Source organism: Myotis lucifugus, unplaced genomic scaffold (genome assembly GCF_000147115.1).
Source record: "Myotis lucifugus unplaced genomic scaffold, Myoluc2.0 scaffold_491, whole genome shotgun sequence".
Classification (NCBI taxonomy): domain Eukaryota; kingdom Metazoa; phylum Chordata; class Mammalia; order Chiroptera; family Vespertilionidae; genus Myotis; species Myotis lucifugus.
Window position 1 is genome coordinate 301,579 of NW_005871539.1, and position 17,628 is coordinate 319,206.

At 41.9% G+C, this 17,628-nt stretch overlaps 1 protein-coding gene across 5 annotated transcripts in view; it reads left to right on the forward strand.

Moving 5' to 3' along the window:
• Nucleotides 1-79: 79 nt before the first annotated feature.
• Nucleotides 80-17,628, forward strand: part of RAB39A (RAB39A, member RAS oncogene family) — a 27,109-nt gene continuing 9,560 nt past the window's right edge. For all 5 annotated transcript variants that reach the window (XR_002826461.1, XR_002826462.1, XR_002826460.1 and 2 more), the window contains exon 1: nucleotides 80-396. Coding sequence is in view for 2 of the 5 variants with exons in the window: in XM_023744847.1 (XP_023600615.1) it covers nucleotides 170-396 (227 nt within the window). In the remaining 3 variants the exon portion in view is untranslated. The remainder of the gene's footprint in view (nucleotides 397-17,628) is intronic.

Consider the following 17,628-nt stretch of genomic DNA (forward strand, 5'->3'; position numbering starts at 1 on the left):
CGCCCGCCTCCCCCTCCGGAGAGGGCGGGGTCCAGGCGCGGCCGCAGGAATGTGCTGGAAGCCGGCGGGCGGGCACCCGGAGGTGCTGAAGGGACAGTTCCCGCCGCCGAACTTGCCGGGCGGCCGTGGGGAGGGTGGGGCGGCCCCGGAGCGCGCGGGGCCCGCCGCGATGGAGACCATTTGGATCTACCAGTTCCGCCTCATCGTGATCGGGGACTCCACGGTGGGCAAGTCGTGCCTCCTGCACCGCTTCACCCAGGGCCGCTTCCCGGGGCTGCGCTCCCCCGCCTGCGACCCCACGGTCGGCGTGGACTTCTTCTCCCGCCTGCTGGAGATCGAGCCGGGCAAGCGGATCAAGCTGCAGCTCTGGGACACGGCGGGGCAGGAGCGCTTCAGGTAGGCCGTCGGCGCCGGACCCCGGGCCCTCCGCCGCCCGCCGCCCTTCCCCCCGCGTCGGCGCCGGGGCCCCGGTCCGGGGAGGCTCTCTGGTCCTTCCCCTCGAAAGTGCAGACACTCCACTCTTGCTTCCCCTTCGCCCCTCCCCTTCCAGGGACGACTTCCTCCTCCGCGATCGCTCACTTCTTTCTTTGGCACCCATTTCCTGCGCCCCCTTTCAGTCATTCATTCACTCGTCTGAACCGGGGTCACCCTCACCGAACCCCCCTCTTCCCCAACCCGCTCGGCTCCTGCTGGTATTTCGATCCCCAACTCTTCGGTTCCCCTTCTGCCTTCTCCTCAAACTCCGCGTCCCTTGCTGCACACGCCCGGCCGCCCCCCTCCGCGGAGCCCCCCTTTTCCTCCGCTAACCGAGCCGCTTCCCCTCTGCGCGGCCCGGGAGGGCTGCCAAGTAGGGCTCCCCGATTCGCGATCGGTCCCGTGGGCTGCACAGCAGCAGTGCCCCGCGCGGTTGCTCCCGCGTGAGTTCCCCCGAGCATCGCAGGGGGAGAGGGATGCGGTAATGGCTTGAGCACCTCGCAGCACCGAATGGGGTCATCAGAAATACCGGCCACGACCCGTGGGAATGTGTCTGGTACAACCACCAGATGTGACATCAGCGACACGGGCACAGCTCAGGGTTTTTTGCTTTGTTTTGTTTTTTTAAAAGGGTTGAGTTCTCTTTGCAAGTTTATCATCATTGGTGCTTTGGTGGGGAAAAGGTGTGCATACTGAGATCTGTCGGGAACTTTATTGTACTAGTATTTATAACGCCCCAAGGTGAATTTTATACGTTTCTAAACAGGAGGGATTCCAATGAGTAGTCTTACTCTAAATGTTCGCTTGAAACGCCGAAAGAAGGATTTCACAAAGGCGACTAAATGTAAATGTAAATTGTATGCACTTGCTGGACATGTAAGACCGAATCAAATACAAAGCACATTTTAAGCTTCTAGGATTCAAGGACACTTTTTTTAGAGGAAGGTAGGGAATCTGAGATGCTATAGTCCTTGGAGGTTTTTAAAGATTTCAAATCAATAAGCAAGCATTTTGCAGTCTTCAGCAAGTACGGGGCTTGTGAAATAGAGTACTCCACGCGAGGACTTCCCAAACATGGTTTCCCCTCACCCGCAGCCAGCATACATTGCCTATGAGCTCATCCTACTTTTGTGAGGTTGTTCCAGCATTTAAAGTTTTGGCTTCCATTCCCAGCTATGACACTGATTCATAGAGATAATAAGTGAACTGCTTAGCTTGCTTATACCTTAGTTTTCCTATGTATGAAGTGGAAAGATGGTTAGGGCAGCCCTCCAGAACGCTGTGAAAGTTTTTTGATTTGAATTATACAATACCTAGAATTTCAAGAAGAATTTTTTTTCCACTTCAGGAAGCTTCCTTTAATTAAAATAATTTTCAAACTTCTGATTCCTCATCTGTGAAATGAAGGAGCTCTAAGGTTCCTTGTAGTTTTACCATTCTAAGATAGATTACAAATTCCTTTAGCATTTGCTAATAGCTCTTGCTTCACCCCTCTAAAGTGGATATAATAAAAACATGTTTTGAATGCTTTAAACTTCTACCATCTACTATAAATTGCAGCTACAAGAAACATGGGTTGGTAAAATTTTATTATGTCTAATTGTTTCCTTAACAGTGGTTCCTGAACTTACTAACAAGAGAGTACAGGATAATTAATTAGATCTTAAAGACCTTTCTGTTAAATAGATCATTCTCTTTAAGAAGAAAGTAAATAGTAATTCATCTTATATACATTATTAAAACCAGAAGGTAACTCCCATAATAATATAAGAAAATTTAGGAAATGTTTACCAAAAATGAGTCATACTTTATTTTGTCTGGCTCTTTAATAAGATGTATTTATAAATACATACATATTTCAGTAGCTACCTCCAAATACTTGATTTTCTCTCATTTAGCAGGATGTCTCACCATAAAATTGCACTTCAAACAATTGCTGTTAAATCACTCTGTATCATCATGAAAATACAGATACTTATTTTGAATAATAGATATCCTTGAACACTTATTCCATAGAAAGATACTATAGTTCATGAAGATACAATTCTGTCAGTTGTAATCATACCATTAGGATTTTGGGAATTTTATATTTGGAGGTTTTTGTTAGTTTAAATATAAACTAACAAAAAGGAACCTCCTTTAGACAGCTTGGCATGTAGCTTGAAAACATAGACAAAATAACAGTGAGCCAATAATTATAACTATGATTAGCCTTAGTTTTCTTTTTCCCCTCCCAGCTTAATTATGATATAACTAGAGGCTCAGTGCACAAAATCCATGCATTTGGGGTGGGGGTGGGGGTCCCCTCAGCCCAGCCTGCACCCCCTTGCACAGTGATGGCGAACCTATGACATGCGTGTCAGAGGTGACACGCGAACTCATTTTTGTGGTTGATTTTTCTTTGTTAAATGGCATTTAAATATATAAAATAAATATCAAAAATATAAGTCTTTGTTTTACTATGGTTGCAAATATCAAAAAAATTCTATATGTGACATGGCACCAGAGTTAAGTTAGGGTTTTTCAAAATGCTGACACCCTGAGCCCAACAGGTTCGCCATCACTGCTCTTACAGTCCAGGAGTGCATGGGGGATGTCCAACTGATGGTTTAGGCCCACTCCCTGTCAATCGTACATCCTTAACGCTGCTGTGGAAGCAGGAGAGGCTCCCGCCACTGCCGCTGCGCTCACCAGTCATGAGCTCAGCTTCTGGCTGAGCGCACTGACCACCTGGGGGCAGCTTCTGCGTCGAGCATCTGCCCCCTGGTGGTCAGTGCACATCATAGCAACTGGTCATTTCGCCGTTCAGTTGATTTGCATATTAGCCTTTTATTATATAGGAAGGAAAGACAAATAAAGCCTTCATTTTCAATGTTAAGATTAACATGCTTGCAGACAATAATTACTTGCAAAAACTAAAAGGGAACAAAATAAAAATGAAGAAGGTTTAGAACAGAGATTTTCAACCAGTGTGCTAAAAGAATTTTTAAAACATGCAATACCTGACTATTTAGTCAAGGGCACTGACCTCTTTTCTCTTAGATCATCAAATAAAAAATGGCAACAACCAATACAACAATAGCTGTCTGGTGTGAATGAATCAAAATTATACCTTTTGGCAAAAAATATATTTTTCTACATGCTACAGAATTTTAGTAATTAGTTTATGTGTGCCATGAAGTTAAAAAGTTGAAAATCGCTCGTTTAGAAAAATAATGTATATGTGAGCATATTGTAAGTTGTAATATAACACATCTATGTTAAATTATTATTATTAACACTATGTTTTAGTGAGGATAAATGCTAAATTGCTGTATTAAGAGAGTCAAAATTATAGTTCTGTCATTAAAGATAGAGGTTTATTTGGCTTATGTAACAAGCAGTTTTAAGGTAAGTGATCCAAGTTGGAGCGCCTCTCCTACAGGCCATCATTCAGGTACCGTCCTTCTCATTTTTCTGTTATTCTTAGGACATAATCATCTTCATAGATACTGTATTCCATATCAGCGGAAGGGAAAAGAAAACACTACCTCCAGGTTCATGAGTAGATGCTTAACCCCTGAGCCACATCAGCTGGGTGATCATTTTCTTTGTGTAAAAACTTTTTAGTTTGATGTACTCCAACTTGTTTTTTTCTTCTTTTGTTTCCCTTGCCCAAGGCAATATATCAGAAAAAATTTCTACGAGAAATGTCCGAGATTTTCTTGCCAATGTTTTCTTCTAGGATTTTTATGGTTTCTAATTTAAGTCTTTAATCCATTTTGAGTTTATTATGTGTGCTATAAGAAGGTAGTCTAGTTTTTTTTGGGGGGGGGGTGGGGGTGGTTTAAGTATCTGTCCATTTTTCCTAATACAATTTATTGAATAGACTGTCTTTAGCCCATTGTATGTTTTTGCCTTCTTGGTCAAATATTAATTGACCATGAAGTCATGGGTTTATTTCTGGGCTCTCTATTCTGTTCCATTGATATATATGTCTGTTTTTATGCCAGTACCATGCTGTTTGTTTTTTTAATATATTTTTATTGATTTCAGAGAGGAAGGGAGAGGTAGAGAGAGAGAGAAACATCAATGATGAGAGAGAATCACTGATCGGCTGCCTCCAGCATGCCCCCCACTAGAGACTGAGTTCGCAACTTGAGAATGTGCCCCTGACCGGAATCGAACCCGGGACCCTTCAGTCTGCAGGCCGACACTCCATCCACTGGGCCAAACTGGCTAGGTCAGTACCATGCTGTTTTGATTACTATGGTCTTGTAGTATAATTTTATATTAGGTAGCATGAATCAAACTTTTCCCATAAAAAGCACTTTTATGAGATAAAGAAATATCAATGTTAGCTATAAGTAATAGGAGACCTCGAGGCTTCACACCAGATTTGGCCTTTTATTTATTTTCCTTTCATATTATCTGACTTTTGAGGGCTATAGTTTCAGCCATTGGTTATCAAGCTCAGAGAATAATGTCTTCCTAATGCAGTGCTCTCAAAGCATGTTCTACAGAACACTCATCCTTTGGGATTCATTTTAAAAGATGGGTTCTGTGATCAAATACGTTTGGAAATCCCTGTATTGCATATAGCATTCTCTTGCATGAATATCATTAAGGCTCTAAGAAGTATTGTGGCAAAGAAATCTGTTTAACTTTGATTAAACTAGCACTTCCCAAAATTATTTGAGGGACTATTTTTAAAATGTGAAAATCTATGATAACTAGTGTCTTAAGGAGTATACTTTGAGAGACACGACCTGAATGAGTTGCTTTTGTCACATTCATTGACCAGAACTGTTCAACTTTTTATGTTTGGAGCAATGGAAGACCTGCAGACATTAGTTAACCAGCAAATTAACTTAGGAAAGGGCTATAAGCACAAAGTGCTATCTAAGGGATCAAAACAGATAGGTAAAAATCAACCGGAGAAAACAAGCTTAATAAGGAAGAAGGGAATGTTAAAACAGACAAAGAAAAGCTGTTCTTAATTTCCTCAGAGAGATAATAGAAAAATATTGTAATCATAAATGAAGAATAGGATACTATTTTTTTAAACAGAATATTCTGAGAACAAAACACTTTTTGGAAACATAGTAGAAAATATAAAACACTCAATATAAAGTTGACGAACTCTCTCAAAAAGTAGGACAGAAGGACAAACACCTAGAAAATAGGAAAAGAAGTTTTTATTTAAAAGGAGAGGATTAGTCCAAAGGTTGAATACACAAGTAACAAAAAGATAAAACAGAAAGGAGAGAGAGAGAGAGAGAGAGAGAGAGAGAGAGAGAGAGAGAGAGAGGAGATATCATCAGTGAAGCAATTCAAAAAAATTTTCCAAGATTTAGGGACTGAGTTTTCAAATTGGAAAGGCTCAGTACAATACATCAAAGACACATTGTCATAAAATTCTAGAACACTGGAGCCACAGAGAAGATCCTACAAACTTTCGGGGGGAGAGGAGAGGTCACAAAAAAGATCAAGGACATCAAAATCACAACTAAACTACAGAACAATCATTATTCAGAACCACCTGAAACTTAGCCAAATGGAAGTCCTGCAACTAGAGATTTAAAGAAGTTGAGACACTGAAGGGGCTGGTCCCACATCCACATGTGGTGGATAAAAGTTGGGAGGGATATCTTGACCTCAGAAGTCCCCCTGGAGGGGTTCTAGCCCCACACCAGGCCCCGCATCCCAGGGTTCTAGTGCCAAGAGGAGAAGTCCCGTAACTTCTGACTGTGAAAACCAGAAGGGATTGTGGCTGAATGAGATGGAGGGTTGCTGGAGTCACTGGCGTTCGTCTTAAAGGGCTCACACATGGGCTTACTCACACTCACTGTCTGTGATCTCCATGTTGGAACAGCAGCTCCAAGGACACCAGACGTATGGAAGGAACTGGATTGCCTGGCATCAGGGCAAGCACTAGATGAGCAGGTTTTTCCTGCAGAGGCCATTGTTCCTTTTCTGAGCCATCCATCCTCACACAGAGCTGGCAGGGGGTGCTATATCTGAGTCTCCATGAACCTGGCTCACACTGTTCACCCCACCCTAGTGATTCCTTGAGACCCCATACCTCCAACTTGTGGGCCACCCAACCTGTTTCCAGTGACGTTTCCATACAAATCGCCTATTTTAGCTCCTGCTTCAGACTTTACCAAAACCTCTCAAACCAGCAGCACCTGGCTTCAGCATGCCCCATATCTCTTGCTAAGTGACCCCAAGCCCAGTACTAACAGCAGCCAACCTTATTTCACAGCTTGGCTTCACCTGGGCACCTCCAAGCCCAGCACAAGTAGCAGCCTTCTGTAGATCACTTTCTAACTCATGCAGAGCACAGGTGGAGGCTGACCTTGGCCTGCACCTCCCGGGAGGCGCCAGAGCCAGTGCAACTGGTAGACAACTTCAGACCACGTCAAAGCACCACCCAGCCACCTCCACATTCAATGGGTGGACTCTGCTGGCATCTGTGGGCCCCTGCACAGCTGATCCTGCATGTTCATGGCAGCCAGTCAGCCTACGGGTAAATCCCTCCTATTGACGCGCCAACAATAGCAATTACAACTACAACAGGAGGGTATATACGGCTCACACAGTGGGGGAGAGGAAACACTTGGAAGATTCAGATATAGCACCCCCTGGGCAGCTTAGGTGATCAGGAGGCTATGCCACTGGATCCTACAGAACACCTAATATATAAGGCCACTCTACCAAGCCCAGGAGATGTGACGCTCTACCTAATACATAGGAACAAACACTGAGAGGCAGCTAAAATGGAAAGACAAGAAACATGTCTCAAATAAAAGAACAGAACAAAACTCTAGAAAAAGAACTAAAGAAAAAGGAGATAAGCAATCTACTAGATGCAGAGTTCAAAACATTGATTATAAGGAAGCCCAATGAACTTAGGAGAAAAGTAGATAAATTTAGAGAGAACTTCAACAGCATAAAAAAGGCCATGGAAACCATAAAAAAGAACCAGTCAGAAATGAAGGATATACTAACTTTAATGAAGAATAATTTACATGGAATTAATAGTAGAGTATGAAGCCAATATAATGAGGCAAAAAACACCCATCAAAACAGCATAAAGAAAAAAGAATCCAAAAAAATGAGGATAGTCTAAGGAGCCTCTGGGATAACTTCAAGCATACCAACATTCACATTATGAGGGTGCCAGAAGATAAGAGAGAGAGCAAGAAATTGAAAACCTATTTGTAAAAATAATGACAGAAAACTTCCCTAACTTGGTGAAGGAAATAGGCATTCAAGGCCAGGAAGCGCAGTCCCAAACAAGATGAACCCAAACAGGCCCACACCAAGATATATCATAATTAAAATGCCAAAGTTTAAAGACAAAGAGAGAATCTTTAAAGCACAAGAAAAAAGCATTTAATTACCTTTAAGGGAGCTCCCCTAAGATTCTCAGCTAATTTCTCAACAGAAACTTTTCAAGCCAGAAGGGATTTGCAAGAAATAATGAAAGCGACAAAAAGCAAGGACCTATATCCAAGATTATTCTACCCATCAAATCTATAATTTAGAATCAAAGGATATATAAAGAGCTTCCTAGACAAGAAAAAGCTAAAGGAGTTCATTACCACCAAACCAGAATTACATGAAATATTAATGGTTCTTCTTTAATAATAAGAAGGGGAAGGACAGATAAAAAATATAAACAATAAAATGGCTATTAATACATATCTATCAACAATTGAATCTAAAAAACAAAATACATGAACAAGCAGAACAGAAATAGTCTTGTAGATACAGATAACATTTTGATGTTGACAGATGGGAAAGGAGTTGGGGGGATGGATCAAAAGGTGAAGGGATTAAGTATAAATGTGTTGTCATAGAGTACTCATGGGGATATAAAGTACAGCATAGGGGATATAGTCAATAACATTCTAATAACTATGGATTATGTCAAATGGGTATGAGTTTTATTGGGACGATCACTTGGTATGTTATATAATGTCTAGTCCAGTGGTTCTCAACCTTCTGGCCCTTTAAATACAGTTCCTCATGTTGTGACCCAACCATAAAATTATTTTCGTTGCTACTTCATAACTGTAATGTTGCTACTGTTATGAATCGTAATGTAAATATCTGATATGCAGGATGGTCTTAGGCGACCCCTGTGAAAGGGTCGTTCGACTGCCAAAGGGGTCTCGACCCACAGGTTGAGAACCGTTGGTCTAGTCACTGAGGTGTACACCTGAAACTAATATAATATTGTATGTCGACTGTAATTGAAAAAAAAATGATTTAAATTTTTTAAAAAAAGATCAGGAATCAGATTGACCTTAGATTTCCTTAAAATAACAGTTGAAGCAAGAAGACAATGGAGAACTTATTTCAAAATTCTGAAGGCGCTGAAACCGGTTTGGCTCAATGGATAGAGCGTCGGCCTGCGGACTGAGGGGTCCCGGGTTCGATTCCGGTCAGGGGCATGTACCTGGGTTGCGGGCACATCCCCAGTGGGAGATGTGCAGGAGGCAGCTGATCGATGTTTCTCTCTCATCGATGTTTCTAACTCTCTCTTTCTCTCCCTTCCTCTCTGTAAAAAATCAATAAAATATATTAAAAAAAATTCTGAAGGAATTCTGTATCTGACCAAGTTATCATTCAGCTGTGAGAGCAGAAATCAAAGTTGAAAGATTTCAAAATATTCATGCATCTTTTTAGGAAGTTACTTGAGGATGCACTACACACACACACACACACACACACACACACACAGAAGTAAACCAGGAATGAAGAGGAACTACCTGTGAAGAAGGGTAAAGCAAATTCCCAGGAAGATGGTGAAGGGAGATCTTAGGATATCTCTCTGCTGCAGATACCAAGGACAACCAGGCCAGATTGGAGCAGGGCAAAATGTTGTAGGAGAGACCTTTCAGGAAGGGGAAATTGACAGAAAAACTAATGTGAATTACCTTCTTAAAGGCAACTGGTAGAGAGTTTGGGGTTGGAGTATTGAAAACTACATGAAATTTAGAGAAAAAGAAGAAGATGTGGTAGGGACTTAGTGCTCATTCATATTTGATGCCTCTTCTGGACACATGTGAGGAATAAATTTATCCTCCTGCATTTTTCAGAATCATGTGACTAATTGTGGCCAGTGGATTTGAGCACAAGTTTCATGAGATGGTTTAAAATACAGCCCAGATTCTTTAACATTCTTCCTATCTAGATGTAGGTTGTTTGTTACTGCCCATAACCTAGTCCAGGGGTGGGCAACCTTTTTGTGAGTGTGTACCAAAACCAGCAAAATCTCTGACTCAAAATTCTTCTGCGTGCCAACCAACCCTAATTTTTTGAGAACATGTTACGCCTACTTGATATCTCTTAAGGTGTACATATGTGAAGAACCTTGAAGAAATAATAAAATTCATTCGAGCGACAAAAACACAGTATATGATGATGAAAAATACATTTATTTTTTAATGTATACATGTACACTGATAGTCCGACAAAAAACTTTATGACTCTGTTTGATATTATCAGTGGAACTTTTGCTGCTGCATCACTGATGACAGAGATTTTACATCAGGTTTATATTTCATGACCTTCAGAGATATGCACGAGCTACTACTTTCATCCGTCAGGCTACTCCTATTACGAGACTTAACAAAATTCATCACTGAGAACAAAGATTCACAAGCATATGTGGATGAAACCAAAACACTGGTTGGATCTAGGAAGGCAGGGAGAGTTAAGGCAGAGGCATAGAAATTGCTCTTCCCCTCTCTCGTCAATCCATGTCTATGGTCTTTAAAATAACTTGTTATGTAAAATTATTTATTTATCTAAGATGCACCTACACTGAATTTATCTGAAAAATAAAAAAGTCGATATTAATAAAAAAATTGTAAATGGAAGATTATAAGAGAGGGTTTCGCATGCCAGCAAAAGTTACTGGTGTGCCATGTTTGGGGTTGTCCACCCCTGACCTAGTCTATCTTGACTAATACGGAAGATAATTATTAACTCTAAGGGAAATAAGTCATAGATTACTCCAGAGCTCAGCAATGAAAAGAATCTTCATGGTCAGAAAAGCGTAAGTGCTAAAACATGATCTTTCTGAAAGTATGATACCATGATATTGGCAGGTTGGAGGAATGGAAAAAGTAAGTGTGCACGTATAACTTTGATAAAAATAGAGAAAGAAAAAAGGAAAAGAACATAATCTATTCAAAGGACTTGACAATAAAAACTGCATAATTTCACAGACAGCAAAATAAGGAAAGGATAAACACGAGTTATAAATTCCACTATGTGCAGAGATATACCAAAACACATGAGACAGAACAGTATAGAAGAAGCCTTATGGGAACAGACAGAAATCACAAAAATGGTCAGAGAATTAACCCAAGAAAAAATATTCTTTTTTTTCTCTTTTCTTTTCTGTTCTTTTTTTTTTCTTTCTTTCTTTAGTTAATCCTTTCTGGAGGATATTTTTTCCATTGATTTTAGAGATAGTGGAAGGGAGGCGGAGAGGGAAGGGGAAAGAGGAGAGAGAGAGAAACATTGATGTGAGAGAGCCACATCAATTGGTTACTGCTCCAACTGGGGCAGGGAACCTGTAACCCAGGTACAAACCAGCTGGCCAATATTCTAACCACTGAGCAACACTGCCCAGGGCAGAAAAAATAGTTTTTATTATGTTAGGTCACATAATGCACTGTGTTATATGGAAAATAAAATAATTATGAGAAGCTGGTCATCATCATCTTTGTTCTGCAAAAGCATGCCAGAAAGCATTGAAATAAGTGAAATCTGTTATGTACACTTTCTGGTAAAATACCAAATAGAATATAAGTATCATTTCATCATCACCTTATAGGCAATTAATGAAGCTAGAAACATTTCTCATTAATTTCCAAATAAATTATTTTGATTTTCACACATAACTTGTTCGCCTTCCAGAATCCACTGCAAAGTACAATTTGAATTACTTTCTATTTAAATACAGTACTTTTTAAAGAAAATGTAGATTATTTCACCTATATGCTTATAGCATATGTAATTATTCAGCCTATTTTTCTCCTTTTGACTTCACAGATTCTTACTATAAATATCAAAAGGAGATAAGCTTTTTTTGTTTTTCTCTCTGTATTTTCCCATTTGCTCAGCATTCACATGCTGGTTGGGCACAGTCTGACAAAATCTGAATTAATTAACCTGGCTCTTTATTCATTTACAAATATTGATAGGACTCACGTGTGCCCAGTCTGTTTTAGACACTTAGGGATACAGCATTCCAAAAGACCTGACAGGAATCCTTGCTCTCACGGAGAAAGGCTATAACCAGAGAAGCTGGAAAAACTATATAGGATATCAGAATGTCTTACCTGCTACAGAGGGAAATAGAGGCTAAATAGTAAATAGAGCATGCTAGGTGTGATAAGAAGGCCTCACTATCTTTCTTTTTTTAAAAAAAAATATTTTTATTAGTTTTAGAGAGGAAGGGAGAGGGAGAGGGAGAGAGAGAGAGAGAGAGAGAGAGAGAGAAACATCAATGATGAGAGAGAACCATTGATCGGCTGCCTCCTGCATGCCCACTACTGGGGATCAAGCCCTTGACCAGAATCGAACCCGGGACCCTTTAGTCCACAGGCCGACGCCCTATCCACTGAGCCGAACCAGCCAGGGCATAAAGTGATGCTCTTTTATAAAAGGAAAATACAAGATGGTCAGGGATTAAATCCCCATAGTCAAAGAGATAATATGGCTCCTTTTTCTTATCGGTATTATATATAACCTCCACAACCACAAACTTGATTTTTGATGAAAGACCCTGGGATTATAAAAGAAAACAATTTTAATATTTGTATAAAGAAAAATATGTTATAAGCTTTAAATTTCAGAATCTTAGGCAAGGGCAGGGACTGTTAGCATCAGTAACAATAAAAGGAATGGGGAGACTTGTTTCATCTCCTGATAACAGTGGGAAAGGCCCAGATTACAAGGCAGGGGTCGCAGTAAATAAAGCATCAACACAGCGAATGTTCCCAGAAGGAGGCGGAGGAGTGGAATATCACAGTGACAGAGGCTCTCCTGACACTAATGCTTTCATAGGCTGCTTGCTGCCCACAGCCTTTGGCATTAAAGTACTTCTAGCCTCTAAATGCCTATTTTACAATTGGCAAAGACACAAGAAGGGCATTTTCAGGATGGAACATCTGGTTCATTTTACCGAAGTAAGTCAGCAAGTGCTCTATATTTTGTTGCTTTTTAAGAGGCTTGTGCACATCCAACCAAGTTCATAATAACAGCATATAACCTTGCCACTTTCAGATAAAATTTTATATATAAGTAACTAGTATAAATAATCTTGAGCATTCTAGGGACTTTTGTCCTTCATATGACAACACCATCCTACTTTAAGCGCCTTCCAGGAAACTAAATAACTGTTTAATGTGAGATATCATTGACATTTTTTAGAATGTCGGTAATCATGTAATTTGTGTCAAAAAATTCCAAATTCTCCAAAGGATATCATTCATACTTAATTGCACTGCTCTTATAGTAAGTAACTCATTGTAAATGTAAGCAAACTTCAGTGCTCTCAATATCATTTATCTATGTATTTCATAGATAAAATATGTATTTCAGTAAAATTTAAGAGGAAAATTAAACAGTTAAAAATGTTTACATAAACAAGGTGACCACATTTTTCTATTCTAAATCAAACATACATATAAGAATAAACATTGTCAATAAGTAAAGAAAATGTGATGTATACATATGATTGAATGTTATTTAGCTATAAAAAAGGAAGTCCTATAATATGCTACAACATAGATGAATCTTGAGGACCTTATGCTAAGTAAAACAAGCCAGTCACAGAAGGAAGGACAAATACTGCACGTACCTAAAGTAGTCAAGCTCATGGAAGCAGGAAGTAGAAGAGTGGCTGCTAGGGGGTGGGAGGACAAGGAGATGAGCTGCTGTTCAGTGGTGCATGGGGTTTCAGTCATGCAAGATGAAAAAGGTCTAGAGATCTACTATACAACATTGTGCTATAGTTAATAATACTCTACTATGCACTTAAAATTGTTAAGGGTAGATCTCATGTGTTTTTCAGCCCAATCATTTTTTAAAATAATGAACTTTGGCCTCATGAAACTTGAAAATTTAAAAATATCTGTGACTTTGATTTGTATTATTCTTTTCTTATAAAATACTAGAGGCCCGGTGCACAAAAATATGTGCACTTGGGGGGGGTCCCTCAGCCCAGCCTGTGCCCTCTCGCAGTCTGGGACCCCTCGGGGGATGACCACCTGCTGGCTTAGGCCCGCTCCCCGGGGGATTGGGCCTAAGCTGGCAGTCAGACATCCCTCTGGCATCCCGGGAGCCCTCGGGGGATGTCCACTTGCCAGCGGGGAGCAGGCCTAAGCTGAAGTCGGACATCCTTAGCGTTGCTGAGGAGGCGGGAGAGGCTCCCACCACCACCACTGTACTGGCAGCCGTCAGCCTGGCTTGTGGCTGAGCAGAGCTCCCCCTGTGGGAGCACACTGACCACCAGGGGGCAGCTCCTGCATTGAGTGTCTGGCCCTTGGTGGTCAGTGTGTGTCATAGTGACCAGTCATTCCCAGTCTTTCTGCTGTTAGGGTCAACTTGCATATTACCCTTTTATTATATAGGATAGAGGCCTGGTGCATGGGTGGGGGACCAACTGGTTTGCCCTGAAGGTGTCTCAGATCAGGGTGGGGGTCCCGCTTGGGTGCCTGGCCAGCCTGGGTGAGGGGCTGAAAGGTGTTTGCAGGCTGGTCACACCCCCTTCAGGGTGGGGGTCCCCACTGGGGTGCCTGGCCAGCCTGGGTGAGGGGCTGATGGCTGTTTGCAGGCTGGTCAAGCCCCCCTCAGTGGGGTCCCTCACCCCATAGAGGTTTGGCCAGCCTGGGTGAGGGGCTGATGGCTGTTTTCAGGCTGGCCACACCCCCTTTAGGGTGGGGGGTCCCCACTGGGGTGCCTGGCCAGTCTGGGTGAGGGGCTGAGGGCCATTTTCAGGCTGGCCAAGCCTCCCCGGCGACGGAAGCTCCCAACCTCTCCTTTTTTTCTTCCTTTTTTTTATTCTGGGATTTATTTACCTTCTATAATTGAAACTTTGTAGCCTTGAGAGGAGCTCAGAGCTGGCCAGGGCGGGCGGGCGGGAAGCTTGGCTTCCTCCATCGCTAGGGGCAACCCAAGCCTCCTGCTCGCTCCAGCTCCGTGGCCACAGCAGCTGAAAGCAGGTATCTGGGGTTTATTTATCTTCTATAATTGAAACTTTGTTGCTTTGAGTGGAGCTCAGAGCCGGCCACGGCAGGCAGGAAGCTTGGCTTCCTCCATCATTGGGGCAACCAAGCCTCCTGCTTGCTCCAGCTCTGTGGCTGCCGGCGCCATCTTGGTTGGGTTAATTTGCATATAGTCGCTCTGATTGGCTGGTGGGCGTGGCTTAAGGCGTAGCGAAGGTACAGTCAATTTGCATGTTTGTCTTTTATTAGTGTAGCTATGCAAACTGTAGCAATCAGGTCTTTGGTTGCCAGCAACAAAACCAACTTGAGGACCTTAATCAAAAATGAAAGTAACTGGAAGCATATCTGAGGCACAGAGACTTGGTGGGAAACTAGAGGGACCATGTCTAGAATGAACCAAAAGATCCCAGGAGTTCTGGGCAGCAAGAACCACAGAAGGCCAGGTGATCCCCACAATATTGTTTTCCCTTTTTTTGCCTATTTACCCACTTCCATAAGAATCCCGAAATGACCATAGCCAGTTTGGCTCAATGGATAGAACATCAGCTCACAGATTAAAGGGTCCCATTCCATTGGCCGGATTCCATTCCAGTCAAAGACACATACCTCAGTTGCAGGCCGGATCCCTGGCCCTCGTCAGGGTATGTGTGGGAGGCAACCAATCTATGTGTCTCACTCACATCGATGTTTCTCTCTCTCTGTCTCTCCCCCTCGTTTCCACTCTCTAAAAATCATTGGAAAATACCCTCAGCGGAGGATTAACAAAAAAGGGGAAAAGAGAATCCCCAAATGGACTGTTAGCAGCCTCAGCTAATTCAGAAGCTTCATGTGGTTCTCTAGTGAAAGCATTTCTCCCTTGGATGCTAAACCTTTATGTCAGCATAGTTTAGAGTTATAGGGATTAGGAGCAACAAAAAAGTGTTGTGTTAAGTGTAATTGTGAGAGGCACCATCACCCCATTTTCACCCCTTGTTTCCCAAACCACTGCATCTATTTATGGGGGGAGGGGGAGAAATACCATCTACTCTATTCCTCACTGGTTTAGAACATATACATCCTGAAGGATCATGCCAAAATTTTACAAATCTGGACATGAGCATAACTGAATCTTAATACCCATTCCACAGTTTTATAGGACAAGATGTGACAATGACAAGATCACTGAATTCCATGGCACCAGACCGTTTCCCTATCGCTTCCTCTCTTAAGTGAAGTTTTTGGTCTGTATCAGGCATTCCATAAGTTCATGGGTGGTGGTGCAAGTATCATTTGAATCCAGATTAAATGTCAGTTACAATGAGAACATATCAGTGTCCCCTCCATGATGACCCTCCCAGAGTAAAGTACCATATCCAAGGTGTCAGTAGCTGCTGGGAAAATGGGTATTAAGCAGTGACAGTCCAGGTAAAAGAAAGTTTCTGTTGAGCCCAGTCATAGCCTCCATCTCTCCACCAAGACCTCTTTGAGTCCAAACCGGGGTGAAAATTTAGTGACTTAACTGTAGGACAGAATGTGTTGTTTCACTGATTATTAGGAACTCCTCCATAGAGGGGTTTATGGTGACTATTCACATAGAATACAAGTATTCACATCCATCGACATACCTCTTCTCCAATACCTCCTGTTATCAGTCCTCCAATCTTGTTTTTTTCCAACATGTCAAACCCTTATCCTCTGCTCATGAATTGGTGTAGATTCTTACCTCCATCTCTCCATCTCTTCCTCTGGGAGAAGTTCCACACGTGGGAGGGTTTCTCTTTTCCTTTGACCTTCAAGTTGAATGGGGCTGACCAATGCCAGCATATTGTTTCCAGCCATCTGTAAGGCAGACTTGAATTTTTTTTTCTTTTATTAAATGGAAAACCAGATAAGACCACACATTGAGAGGGTGCTGCAGGAGTAGGTGTGCTTGGTGTTTGAGCCTTGTTACTCTGGGTCCCCTCAGGTTCCAACCCTATTCCTGCCTATGAATATGACTTCTGCTTGGTGACAAAGTTCCAGCCTGATGAGTCAGAGAACACATAGCTCTTGATGAGCACTTAGGTTGCAGTCGGTTGGTATTCCACAGCCAGGCATTTATTTGGTCTCTTATCAAAGAAAGCTTGCAAGCCACAAATGATTTCTCAAAAGTGAAATAGCGCTTGAAAATGAGAGCATGCCTTTATTCCAAAATGCCACTCCTATAATTGTCCAGTGGAATTTCCCCAGGCTTGATAGAGCGTTCCAGTCTGCTATAGGCACTTTGGGTCAGCTCTCACATTAAAGTTTCTCTTTCTCCCTCTCTCAAAATCAATGAAAATATTTTAAAAAATAAATTAAAGAATTATAGTAAAAACAGGTTTGTGGGCTGTGAGATATTGATCAAAAAGGAGATTAAATTTTGTAGTTTTTGAGGTAGTGAGCAATGCTGCTGATGAAAATGAAGTGGATAAGAAAGGCAGAATAAAAAGGAAAGTTCATTAGAGACAAGAAAATCAAACTTAGAGATAGCATAAGATAGTTCAATGGATGCTGAAAACAGTGATCAGAAGGTCAGGAATTGAGATAGAAAGAAAAACAAAACGAAAGAAAAACAAAACGAAGTGCTAATCTTCAGCACATGGAGAATGACCAAGCCATTTGCAAATGACAACAGATGAGCCTGATGGCATAAGCCTCGAAGGAGCAGGGAATTTTTTTCACAACAGGGTCGGGAGAGAATAATTATCTGGAAGTGGCACTGGGGAGGCAGAAGGCACCTCCTGATCTTACGGAATGAGCATGAGCATGCTGCAGGGAAAGCTGTGTTCTCAGGGACAGGCTGGTTTCAGTTAAGGCAAGGAGGAGGAGAAAACATTCTGAGAGAAGACTGTTCTCTGAAAGTGGGATGGGAGTTGCTAATAGTGTAGCTTTCTAGGCAGGTTTTTAAAATATATAT